The sequence below is a fragment of the Labeo rohita genome, chromosome 3 (assembly GCF_022985175.1).
Source record: "Labeo rohita strain BAU-BD-2019 chromosome 3, IGBB_LRoh.1.0, whole genome shotgun sequence".
Lineage (NCBI taxonomy): Eukaryota > Metazoa > Chordata > Actinopteri > Cypriniformes > Cyprinidae > Labeo > Labeo rohita.
Window position 1 is genome coordinate 24478215 of NC_066871.1, and position 14298 is coordinate 24492512.

General features: G+C 36.4%; 1 protein-coding gene across 4 annotated transcripts in view; it reads right to left on the minus strand.

Annotated features, from left to right (window-relative positions):
* atp6v0a1a (ATPase H+ transporting V0 subunit a1a) overlaps positions 1-14298 on the minus strand; it is a 33767-nt gene that overhangs the window by 6314 nt on the left and 13155 nt on the right. For all 4 annotated transcript variants that reach the window (XM_051097847.1, XM_051097838.1, XM_051097829.1 and 1 more), the window contains 8 exons: positions 9321-9533; positions 4309-4459; positions 4017-4156; positions 2638-2801; positions 2348-2438; positions 2144-2262; positions 1845-2061; positions 1641-1748 (listed from right to left, as the gene is read on the minus strand). In XM_051097847.1, coding sequence (XP_050953804.1) covers positions 1641-1748; positions 1845-2061; positions 2144-2262; positions 2348-2438; positions 2638-2801; positions 4017-4156; positions 4309-4459; positions 9321-9533 — 1203 coding nt within the window. The remainder of the gene's footprint in view (positions 1-1640; positions 1749-1844; positions 2062-2143; positions 2263-2347; positions 2439-2637; positions 2802-4016; positions 4157-4308; positions 4460-9320; positions 9534-14298) is intronic.

The window sequence follows — 14298 nt, forward strand, 5'->3', positions numbered from 1 at the left end:
CATCTCATTTTCTCCTCCAACTTCAAAATCATCCTACATCGCTGCAGAAGTACCAATCCAGTGTTTACAAAGTTAACGTGCAAGGAGGGTCAAACACCCTTTACAAAAAAGGTAAAACAGCAATGTAGGACATTTTTAAAGTTGGAGGAGAAAATAAGACGGCAGTTTTTTCAACATACCATAACTGCCTTAAACGAGACAAGCATTTGAGGTTAAAAAGTATATAAATTTTAAATTTTTTTTTAGAAAATAACCAATCGTTTCTCTAGATAAGACCCTTCTTCCTCGGCTGGGATCATTTAAAGCCCTTTAAAGCTGCATTTAAACTACATTTTGAAAGTTAAAACTCATGGGCACCATAGAAGTCCATTATATGGAGAAAAATCCTAAAATGTTTACCTCAAAAAACATAATTTCTTTACAACTGAAGAAAGAAAGACATGAACATCTTGGATGACATAGGATGAGTAAATTATCTGTACATTTTCGTTCCGGAAGTAAACTTTTCCTTTAAGCCTGGTTCAGACTACACGATTTTAGCCCGATTTTGGTACGATCTGCTTGATGTACAGTAGGGTGTTGTGGGGATTCGTAAACGACAATGGGCGCCAGACGCAAGATTCAAATGTTTCATCTTGTGTAATGCGTCATAGTGGACTTCACAACATTAATAGAGAAAGACTAGCATGTTTAATTTTTTTTTCCCGTCATCCATGGTGAGTTCCATCACATTTGTGACACCGGCCAATAGGAGCACAGAATTGCCTTTGTACATACTTTCAAAAATGCTGAAATGAAAGAGAGACAATGGTATTGGCCCTGCTAGCTAAATTTTACAGTGGAGCAAATGTTTGTGTAGCTCCTGCACTTATGACTGAAAAAAGGTTTAATACACACTATTTTACCTCAGTTGACAGTCTATTCTCTTCATGCAATCCAGGTTTGGGTCCAGTGTCAGGTTTTATGTCTTTTTTTGAGCTTTTCTGACGACGCCGATTGCTAGCCATAGTTTATTTATGCTCATGCCTAGTCCCACCGTATAGATGATAGCACGTATGTCGTTAAAGACGACAAGCAGTAAATGAAAAAAAAAAAAAACGTTGTCGGCCTTTAAAATAATTTCTAAAGAGTTGTGCGACACTAAAGAGTGGCATAAATTCAGGAATACATTACATTTGAAAGCATATTAAAATATAAAGCAGTTATTTTAAATTACAGTAATATTTTACAATATTTGTTTTATTGTATTTTTATCAAATAAATACCGTCTTCATAAGCATTAGAGACTTCTTTCAAAAATATTTAAATATCCTACAAATCCCCAAAACTAGTAGAGTATATTGACAATAAAACAAATTACATGACCTTTCAAAGATTATATTAATTTTCATGACTTTTCCAGGCCGAAGAACTTCACTTATGAGACATCCATGTGGACATTAATCAACATTCTGAAGAATTTCATTACTGATGTAGAAATGATTGTTCATGTTTACAATCTAAACGCTCCACATCCCACATATGACTTATTCTGGATGTGGAAATAACAAGATAAAAACAAAAAACACTGCCCAAGAATAAAAAGCTTCAAAACTGGCCATGTAGGAATCTCAAATGTGGTGTGTCAAACAGGTCCTTACCAGATGTCTTCTCCAGAGGTACTGTCTGCGCATTACTAGCGTCTTTACAATAAGCATACAGGGTACACAGGCAATGGCTATAATAACTAGCAGACACTGAATTGCAACCTACAGAGACAGAAAAAGACAGAAAAATTTGTTTTAAATGTCAAGTTGTCTCATTTGCCACATATACAGATACTATACTAATGTTGGTGTGTGTACCTGTCCCGTGTAAAATGGTTTGTTGGTGGGATCACCATAGCTGAAGAGGCACATGTTGATGAAGGCTATGAGTAGACTGGGGGCTTCTTTTGAGCTATTGGCATCATATGCCAGCCACTTGTAGAAGATGAGCAGCACCAGGTAGCCAAACAGACTGACCATGAAGACAATCTCAGGAATGAAACCCAGGAAGATATTCAGAGGTTTTTTGAAGTACCTTCACACATAGACAAACACACTTAAATTAGCATTAAATGTTAACACAGATCTTTTAAGAGTAGCATCAGACAAGTGCATACAGGTGATTGAAAAGACTGAGAGTAACTCCAAACGTCATGTGGACGACTCCTAGAATTATCGACATCTTCATCTTGAAGGAGTTTAGAAACGTGAGCTTATTGGTGGCGATGTTCCAGATCTGTAAGAGGAGAAAGAAAACAGCTCTTAAAGGGCTGAAGTTAGACTATCTTTGTCTCAGAACTGTTTTGAAACTAGGTGCTTACTGGGTCAATGCCAATTGGATAGGGTCCAGTAAACACTTTTGGCACAGAAGGGTTCAGCTGTAATACCCAGTTATCCTCCAGTGTCTTAGACCTGAATGAGTTAATGGAAAATTAGAAAAATAATAATGTCTTAATGGCAATGCATGTAGATCTGATCTGAATGATTCATTCAAACTCAAACAAGTGGCTAATTAGGAGAGCAACATTTTTTAAGCCCACAAAAAAACAACAACAATGGACCTTTAGATCAATATCAAAGTAAAATCAGTGGAATGAAATGAACAACTCACGTCCAGTTCTCTCCTTTCTCTCCAAACATGGGTCTGACACTCCAGCCCGAACCAAAGACATTGAGAGATTTGGAGAAGCAGTCGTTGTAGATAATCCCAGTATACACTGAAAATACTCCCATCAGGAGAATAATGTAACGGCCCGCAAAAATCATGTTAAACATCTAGAGAAAGAGAAAACTGTGTGATTTGTAAAAGCCCAAATTACCAATTAAATTTAGAATCAATAAAAAGGAAGTATTTTTAATATAATGTTTGTTTTACCATTTACTAATCAAGGCCAGTATGGCCAACAGAAATACAGTTCCTTGTCTTCTTTTTTTCATGTTCTGATTAAAAGCGATAATTTATGCCTAAACTGTACATTTTCTGTGTTTCTTACTCTGCTGTTTAGAAGTTTGGGATCAGTAAAATTTAATGTTTTTAAAGTCTCTTATGCTCATCAAAGTTCCATTTATGCAAACAAAAATAAAGAAAAAAAGGTAATATTGTGAAATATTATTGCAATTTAAAATATCAGGTTTACATTTTATTATAGTTTAAAATACAATTTATTTCTGTGATGCAATTTTGAATTTTCAGCATCATTACTTTGGTCTTCAGTGTCATGAACCTTCAGAAATCATTCTAATATGCTGATTTATCATCAATGTTACAAACATTTGTGCTTAATATTGTTTTGGAAGCTGTGATATTTTGATGAGTATAGTTTTTATTATGATTTTTTATTTTTATCAATTTAACACATCCTTGCTAAATTAAAGTATTAATTTCTATTAAAAAAGGAAGAAAGAAAAAAATGTACTGACCACAAACTTTAAACTATGGTGTGTATTGTTACAAAATATTTATATTTTAAATTAATATTGTTATTTTTAACTTTTTATACATCAACAAACCCCATTTTACATTTTAAAGTATAGTAAAATAGAAAACCACTATTTTAAATTGCAATAATATTTCACAATATTACTGTTTTTTCACATTTTAAATCAAATAAACACAACATTAATGATCAGAAAAGACTTAAAAAAAACATTAAAAATCTTACTGCTCCCAATCTTTTGAATGGCAGTGTATAACTTTTAAACTATACTTTAAAAAAAAAAAAAAAATCACATAAATCCATTATAACAAAGGTCACTTTTACCTTTGCATTTAATTTGTGTGAAATAACCCATAATAATCTTAAGAAATCTTTTTCATTCTTCATTTCAAAACTTTAATTTTCATGCTAAATAACACATAAAATCAAGTTAAAAACAGGATAGGATCTACACATAAATAAAGGCTATATGACATGAATAATATTTGATTTGAACAAGATGATCGAACAATAATTATGAGATGGGCGGATAAATGGATGGGAGGTCAGATACCTCACTGTCGTTTTTCTGGGCAATTAGTCGGGTCTCTCGCAGTACCAAATAAAGTGCAGCGCAGGTCATGAGTACACCGTGACCCAGATCGCCAAACATGACCGCAAACAGGAAGGGGAAGGTGATGATGGTGTATGGAGCTGAACATATGAGCACAAACATGGATATGTTGTGACAGGCACCAAAAATAAACAAATAAAAATGTTGCACAACAGGATCTCCTGATCTGCAGCTCATTTTAATCACTGCAGGGGACTTGTTCTGTCACAAAAATATTAAAGGTCAGGTTTACCTGGGTTGATTTCCCGGTAGTTGCCAATGCCATAGGCATCAACGATGCTCTGAAAGCCAGAGGTGAACTTATTGGTTTTGTTGTAGGTGGGTGGGGTCTGTTTGGTCTGCATTCTGTTCAGGATGGAGGGAACAGTGGATCCACTTCTCTCCTGCATGAAACAGAGCGAAATTTAACACAAACAGCCATGCATGAAAACAAATGTTTCATTTTGCAGTTTATTTTACCTCACCTATTGTACTGATTTATTATAGGCTATTTATTATATAAATTAATATCAAAGACTTACGCACTCTCTCTGGCCTCTTATAATGGTGAAGATCCTAATAGCAATTCCAATAATTACAAATTGCAATATTATTTCTGTGTTAAAACAAAAGCGGTTGGGTAATTACATTTATTTAGCAACCACAATCGCAAACAATAAAGTCAAGATCTCATGACAGAACACAGACTTATTGGTTTTGTTGTAGGTGGGTGGGGTCTGTTTGGTCTGCATTCTGTTCAGGATGGAGGGAACAGTGAATCCACTCCAACTTACTTGTTTGGTTGCCAGATTGCAAAAATTTAGCAAAAAAGGCAGAAAATGCATCCTTTTAACAGAGAAGCTCTTATTTGGGGATTTGAACTTTTGATATCTGGCAACCACTCATGAAAGCTCTTTTTTTTTTTTAAAATAGAGATTTTGGTTTTTATTTTAGTCTTTTATCGTCAACGATATTGGATGTTGTTATAGTCACAGTTATCATTTACTGTCATGTCATCGTCTTGTTTTAGTCACAGGAAAAAGTTTTGAAAGCAACATTTGTGTCATAGTTTTCGTTATCAAAATGCAAATCTACATTGTATCTATGTACTGTAAATGTACATTAATCTGTGGAAAATGTGTTACTTGTTTGCTTAAATTTGAAATAGATGCTGCATATTGTGAACTGAACTTGAGAACTGAGTCTACAGCATGTAAGTGCGTATGAAGGCAATGTGTAAGACAGCTGATATTAATAGCTGCTAGTTAAATAAGGCATGAGGAAGAATGCCATGTGTAAGGACAGGCTTTGAACTAGCACGCAAGCACAATCCCTCACATTTCAACAGACTGCCTACATGGACTTAACACTATTACGCTTCTAGTTTAAGTTCAGAAGGAAGCCGCTTTTTGTTACCAAACAATGCCTTACGTGGATTTACACACTGAATGTAAGAATCTGTAAATTGTTGGCTGTAAGTCCAGCATTATATAAACTACGTATAAGCCATTTTAACCCCATGAAGACTGAGAGGCAGACACAGATGAGCAGAAGGTGAATTTATGTGAGCGGTTAATCCTCTTATGGTGTGACTATTACAAGGTTAACACTGCAGTGACCTCTGACCCTACACTACAACCTCTCACCGCAGGGATTACAGACATTACAACCACTCCACCCTCACTGTCCTGTAAGAACCTGGACCTCACAGAGACATCACACCATCTGCTGTGAATAAGCTACGAGAATTTACAATCCAAGTGATCTTCAGCACGCACTATATCATCCTGAGACCAACCAATTCAATGAACTGTGTAATAAATCCGGAAATAAATTCTACTCAAACAAATCATTCTCTAATATCTGTATTTGTTCAAGTATGGTTCATGTGTTTAGTTGTAGTTCAGATTGCTGTGCCAAAGTGTTGAAAATCTGGAACAAATATCCTTTGCATTTGCAACACATTGAAAACTGAGGGAATGGGTCATCCATCATTTTTCGGTTTTCTCCTCAGAGGAGCAGAAGTGATGGACAGAGTGCACTTGTGGTGCTGTGAGAAGGGGATCAGGTTTCAGCTGCTCTTGACCTCAGGAAAATTCAAACTTTGATCTAACGGGTCCCATGACTCAATGTAAAAGCATCTGGGCATTCCGTCCTAACACTCAGTCCCCTGTGTGCATGTGTCTGTGTGTCCTGGGATAATAGAAACTAATGCCATGTTTACAAAGTGTGAGTCATTGTATGTGATGACAAGAACAAATTGGCTACTCCTTGGAGACAACACGTGCGTGGTGGTAATGTATGTCGTCTAACATACCAATGTAAAATAAACTAAATACAGCCCCAGTGTAATATTTTACAGTAGGAGTCATTAGGAGCAAGGTTGTTTTTAAAACCTGCACAAATGTAATTAATATTTTTTGTCCATACAGATCAAAACCATACAATCTTAACATAAATCATGCATTTCAGATTCTTTTATTTGTTTAAACAGGCTAAAGCACACATTCAACTGCAAAAGAGGGTAACTGCTAGTATTAATTTTGTCAGCTATTTTTAATTTAGTCTTTGTCGTTTAAATTACTCTTCGTCCTGGGTCAAATGTATTTTTTAGTTATTATCATATTTAGTTGAAGGGTTACCCCAAATGAAAATCTTGTCATTAATCAGTTACCCCCATGTTGTTCCAAACCCGTAAAAGCTTTGTTCGTCTTCAGAACACAATTTAAGATATTTTGGATGAAAACCAGGAGGTACCGACAGTTAAATACCACTGTCAAGACCCAGAAAAGTATGAAAGACATCGTCAAAATAGTCCATGTGCCATCAGTGGTTCAATCTGAATTTTATGAAGCGACGTGAATACCTTTTGTACGCAAAGAAAAAAAAATAACGATTTTATTCAACAATTAATTTGGAGAGTATCCGCTGGATGCAAACTGTGTACACCGCATGCACTGTTTTCATTCAAATCAAAGCATAAATATACGTAGAAAACATATCCATGTGGTGCGGCTGACACCGAACAGTGTACACAGTTTGGAAATGGCGCTACGCTGACGTGGAGGCGGCGATTTGTTGAATAAATTCTTTATTTTTTTTCTTTACATACAAAAAGTATTCTCTTGGCTTCATAAAATTCAGATTGAACCACTGATGGCAGATGGACTATTTTGACGATGTCTTTCATACTTTATGGGTCTTGACAGTGGTATGTATCTGGAAGTCAACGGGATAGTCACAAACCTCCGGGTTATCATCCAAAATATCTTAAATTGTGTTACAAAGACGAACAAAGCTTTTACTGGTTTGGAACAACATGGGGGTAAGTGATTAACGACAAAACTTTCATTTTTGGGTGGAGTAACTTTGTCCTGTTTTTGTTAAATCAAGTTTTAGGCGCCTAAATGTCTGAGCATTTTAGTGTAGTTTTAGTTTTTCATCATGCTGTTTAATTGTTAAACTGATAAAATATTTTGAAAAATTATAATCATAATGATTATTTTCATTTGAGAAATGTATTTTTGCATTTCAGGTATTGCACTTTCACCAATAAGCACAAATCAACACAATGCTGACTTATATGTACTGAAAATGTTGTATGTACTAATACATCAATGCATACAAATTAGAGGTCGACTGACATTGGATTTTGCAGATATGATGTGTTTGCAGAATCATTAAACTCAATCTCAATCTTTACTTCCTGTGACAGGATGGCCCAAAGAAAAGCCACAAGAGTTAACACTGAAATAAATTTCAGTTTTCACTCCAAACTAACTGACAACGTTATTATATCTATGCATTTAAACCATACTTTACCTCTCTTCATGGTTAAAAAGGCCAAAAATATTTAGCCCTCATCACGTATTCTGAGAACAAATCCATTTTTCCCCAATAAAATGCGATTTGAATAAGAACAACCTTCCCTCTAATACAGTCTCAGCCTCAGACGTCACACCCACAGACCAATGGCTGAACGCTTTGATGCATACAGCACACAAAAGTGGAAAACTTTAGGTGTTTCAAAATCGTCATCAGATTGGTTGAATTATACAGGATTTCCAGGAGATGTGCATGTTGCGTTCTTTATCGTTCCACATGGAAACAAAGATGCTGTGATGCCAAATCCCCTCATGAAAGAAGAAACCCGTCGTGTTTACAAATGTGACGATGAGCGCTAATCAGAATCAACTAAACACTGGATTTTAAAAAGTATGTGAAATATTTAAAGCTTGTGGCACAAAATCTTTAAAATACGTTCAAGAGTTTTACACACTGGTTATTATTGTGGTGACATCTCCACGCCCCTAAACATGAAACGGCACAAAACTAAATGTGATTGGATGCTTTACCTATCAATCATGTCCTCCTGGGCGGGCCTTGGCCATTCAAAGCGGCCAAGGTTCCCAGACCTTCTGCCATCAGTCTGAAGGTCTGGTTATGCAAGACTATCTCTAATTTAACAAACTAGCAATAGCAAGTAGCAAATTGTGGTTCATAGCTATTACATAAACTATGTAATATGTCCCTCAATAGTGCTTTGAATGGTCCCACAACAATATTCTGTTTCAGTAGGATATACTCTCTCAAGCCATTTCATGGGGTCTTTAGAATATCTATAAACTACAACAGTTCTAATAAGGCTATTATCTCTCAAAATACATCTTTAGTAAAGCCCTAATTAGAGTTCAAATGACAATGAAATAGGCCAATTGTAACATTTAAGATCCTGATTTGAGATCAGATTTCATACAATGACAATGAATGCTTTCCTGCTGTAACAGGAATTCAATTCATTTATCAGGAACTTTTTTCAGTTACGTGCTCATTAGAGAGTAAATGTAATTATAAAGAGGAAAAGTTATTCTGTGATTTGATTTGCTGGATTAAGTTACACTAGGTAGCAGCCTGAAGAATGAGACACTGTACCAACCCCCTCTGGCTTAAGATCTTAGTAGGTTTACAGAAACATCAACCAACATATGTGACCCTGGACCAGCAAACCAGTCATAAGTAGCACGGGTATTTTTCTTTCATGCCAAAAATCATTGAGATATTAAGATCATGTTCCATGAAGATATTTTGTGAATTTCCTACTGTAAATATATCAAAACTTAATTTTTTAATTTTTTATAATCATTGGAAAGATTGACTATATAGTTTATTTAGCTTTCAGCTGATCTCAATTTTAAAAAATTGACCCTTATTACAGGTTTTGTGGTCCAGTGTCACATATGTATATGCATGAGTGTGTGTCCTTACCGTCCCCCTACGCAAGGCAAACTGAATGGAGTCTAGATCTGACACAGGGCACCAGATCTCAGCGATCAGACACTTCTGAGTGACATCGATGTTGCAGAGATTCAGAGTGTGATAAATGGCTTTCATCTTCCGGACCTTGATGAACCATACTCTAACAGTCTTGGCAGCCGCCTGCAAAACACGCTGCCTGTGATCCTCCGTCTGATTCAGCACCTGGAATAAAGAACAGAGAGGAGAAGAGGGGTCAAAACAGGAAATATGTGATCAATGAACAAATGAGGTGATATAGTCATAATCAGAGCTTAAAAAGCAAACTGAGAGACCTGAATCTCAGCAGACTGCAGATTAGTCTCTGACATGGAAACATGGTGATTTTCAATATCCTATAAATGCCTAAATGTTTTTTTTTATAAAAAAGTGTTGTGAATATATCTTTTTCATGGCTGACGTTAAGTCAGGCGATGTACACACAGTAATGTTTCTCCGTTTAGTTCGTATCAGACATGACAGGAAAAACATTTGGGTTCAGTGAGGGACTTCAGTAATGATTCTGGATGATTCACTGATTCAAACATTTAATTAGCTCATGAGCTTGTGAATCTTCTTGAGCAACCATCAGAAGAGTCATGTGATTTTTGCATGCAACGATTCAGAACACCAAGCCACTTGAGTCACAATAGTTGCGGTGTTATTCAGAGCTACTGCAAGAATAGAAACAAACAGTGGCTCAACTTCAGCTATTTGTTCATTGAGAAAGTATACAAGCTGCTTCTGCATGCTCTTGTATAAACAGGATAATTCAAGAGCCACACCTGCTGGTAAATATGTTTGCGAAACTCAAACATTGGCGGTGTGAACGTAGCCAATATGGCTTTTATTTAAGTAAGGTGGATTTCTCAATCATACAGGAGTGGCCAAGAAAGTGTGCCAGTATCTGGTTGGCATGTTAGACAGATAGATTGGCAACACTAGCGTCCAAGTGCGCATTCTCACTCACACGGGTGGGACATACGCAGCCGCCCACTCTGAAATCAGACACACTCGCCCACGCTAGAATATCCCACATGCTCACCCACACTGGAAACATATGGAGACTCACCCACACTGACAAATCAGGAAAACATGCCCACTCTGGGATTTATATAATCCTTAATAATAAGTCCCGAAGAGCTTCTCTCTTGCAACAGAAACGCAAACAATGCATGTGTATCATACTATAGGGTACCAAATTCTCTCTAAAGCTGTGAGAGAAGCACAGGGACATTAATGATTCCTGTCCGACAGACATACACACACACAAGTGCATAGTGACCATTCTCTCTCACCTCTGAGGCAAACAGGACCGCTAATAGCTCGAAGTGAGTCAGTGACATGGAACTCGAGCGTGCGCTCTGTCCCGGCCCTGTCAGCACTCTTGTGCTTGGATGCGTTCCTTCATTTCTTTTGAATAGTCAGAAAGCAAACGGATATGTACGTGGGATTTCAGAGGGTGTGGGATAAGAGAGAATCAGCAAATAAGTGTGGTGAACAAACTCCCTCAGTATGTGGAAACTCTCACTATGAGACAGCCGCTGTCGGTTGTAACCAGTTATAATGCGATCAGATTTTTATTGATTGATTTCTATACTGTCACGTTTTGAGGGTAGCCCTGCCTACCTTCAATGGCCCAAAATGCCATTGTTCCTCTACATAGCTGTTTATAGTAGGGTTCATACAGATACTTTAAAATGAAATTCCAGGACTTTCAAGGACCTTTTTTGATTTTCAAGGACTTCAGAGATCTCTATAAAACAATATCTTTTAAATTATAAAAAAAAGACAAATAGATAAATGAAAAAAATAAGAAAAATGCATGAATAAAGTGAAGCACATGCAAAGTAATACTACTAAAGTATTACAAAGTATAATATACTACACTTTTACTACTTTTAATATGGTTTCCTTTTTCCTTTGTTTTGTTTTTATAATTGTACAGCCTTAAAGGTTGTTTTCTACTGTTCCATTCAGCAAATGATGCAAATGATTCACCATATGCACTCCAAAGTCCCATAAATTAATAATTATTCCCAAACCCACACTGAAATCCTGATATGAATCAAATGATTGGCGCTCCGAAGTTCCGATCTCAATAATCATTCGCGAACCATCATTGCAGATCAGTGCTTCGCGTGCGGATGCCAAATCATTTGATTTAGATCGGGACTTCAAATTGCGTATCATGAATCATTTAATTTGAATCACTCAATTCACAAAATGATTCACAAACTCATTCCGATCCAAATCAAATGAGTTGTGATACACGAAGTTCCGATCTGAGTCAAATGATTCACAAACCCACTCCAAAGACCAGATGTAAATCAAACGATTCGCAATACACAAAGTTCTGATCTGAGTCAAATGATTAACAAACCTGCTCCGAAGTCCGATCTAAATCAAACGATATAAAGTTCCAATCTTTTGAATCGCTTTGAAACAATTATTCGAAACAATTCTGCATTCTGAGTTTCAAAAGCTCCCATCACTACGTACTTTTTAAAATCATTACAAGCGATCAACTTGAATATTAACGGCTCTTTTAATTTGATCTGGTTTTTGCTAGTGGATCGCTTGAAATGAATGATCGAAGTCACGAGTTTGAATCATTCAGAGCGGTTCCAGCATAAATGACTCAATTTGCATCTTTAGCCATGTTTACACAGCATTGTCTGTACTACTACTGGTGTTAGTTTTATGACATTAACTGAAACAAGCAAAAAAGGTATGATGTTTTTTATATAAAGGTCCAAGATAACAATTTTCACAAGTTTCAAAACTGTTTTATGGAGTTTCGTCTACTGAAAGTTTATTTTGAAAAGATGCTGAACAATCAGTACATTGTTAAACAACAGTAAAAACCATTGAACGTATTGCATTTCAAACCCCTTACATTTCATTCCTGTTAAAAGTTAAATATGGCACAACTCTGACTAAGGGTTATTAAAGATCAAATTCTGATTGGCTGTGGTTTTTTTGGTTTAACACAGCATATCACTGCCAGTGAGTGTCGAAAAATGGCATGATGCAGAAACTTGTACGTGCCACTGTCCAGACTCTAAGTAAATCTAATGTGGGAACTAAGCAGCGGTGATAAACTGCTTTGCCATGTGCTGAAGGTCTAAATTGTTCGGGCATCTGTGTGGGTTGGAAGGTATGGGTACTATGTAAATGTGCGAGGACACACTCACCCAAAATTTTCCTTCCCAAATAAGGCACTGTGGGAGATTCTCTCAAAGACCCGAAGCTGTAACACCATACTAGCAGTACCCAATTATGCCTACTAGTAGCTCCTAATGACTCACTGAGGGAGATTCCCTCAGCCGTACAAACCGACAGACAGCGACTGTGTGTTGACACAGCCAGTGGATAATTCAGTCAAATCAACCTGCACTTTACTGTAAATCTGTAAATCAGCTAATCTTTGATCTCAAGAGAGGGGGAAAAAAGAAAAATAGAAAAGGAGATTAGAAAAAAGACACGCATACACGCAGACAGCTGTGCAGAGCTTTGAGATCTAAAGTCAAATCCAGAGGTTTTAAAAGTGACAAACACACACACAGGGGGCGCCACAGTATATCAGCGAAGCCAAAAAGAAAGATAAATAAAATAAAATATTATATTTAAATAAATATATCTAAATAAACAGACATACACTGTACTGACCCAATGATTTGCACTAACTGTGACTACAATTTAAGGAAAATGAAAACATATTGAAATAAGAATAAAAAGAGATCAAAATTGCAATTACGTGGGCAACAGGAAATATTTAGGGTCTGTTTACAGTATAATCCAAGTCGATAAAGATACAAGCATTGGCAATTCATAAGTAATTTATGAGAGCGTAGTTTTTCGGTGACATTTGCTTGCAATTTATTGTTTAATTATTCATTTTCCTTACAGTGAAATCGGACCTGCTCTAATCTAATCTGTGTTTAGATTTGATCTGAAGTTTCTGATCACACTCTCATGTCATGTAATTCCATTACGCCACTCAGCTACAGTTTATGAAGCAAATGAAATCAATTGATGTACTGTCAAAACATATTCAGTCATGTCACTTCAAAACCAGCATGCATTCATGAGTTTGTTGGCTCTCCTCTTTTAGGCACTCTGTAAACAGCTACGCTTTGTTCTCTGAACTTATTTTATGATCATCATTTTATAATCCCTGACGTAGGAACCTCTGATCAGACTAGGTCGTGCTGGGACAGAAGGAAATCATTTTAACAAAGTCATGGATGTTGCTACCATCATAAATTCATGTGTTTTCATCAGGGCCCAAGATCTGGTTAAGACTGTTCGTTCACATACCACTCAGGAAGAAACAGATGAAACACACACACACAGATGGGCATATAATGACTCAGACTACAAACAGATGGTCTTGCCATTGTGCCTGTGCTTACATTGTTACTATACCAACTGACACAGATACACTCGATATTGGCATTACCATCTGAACAAGCAGATCAGATTTCATAATTTGTAAAATGACAGTGCAAACATTGTGACAGGATTTGAAAACTAATTCAGATTTGTGGGCAGAGTGCACAATCCTAACATAACCAGATCAGGTTTAGACACATCCTTAAAGGATTAGCTCACTTCCTGAACAAAATAAAAAAATTACAGATAATGTACTCACCCCCTTGTCAACCAAGTTGTTCATGTCTTTCTTTCTTCAGTTGTAAAAAATTGCAGTTTAAATGCAGCTTCAAAGGGCTCTAAATGATCCCAGAGTATGAAGGGTCTTATCTAGCGAAACGATCGGCTATTATTTTCTTTTATTACAATTTATATACTTTTTAACCTTAAACGCTTGTCTAGCTCTGTGTTTTTTTTTCTGGTTATGACAGTTAGGGTACGTCTAAAAAAATCCCGTCTCATTTTCTCCTCCAACTTCAAAATCATCCTACATTACTGTTTTACCTATTTTAGG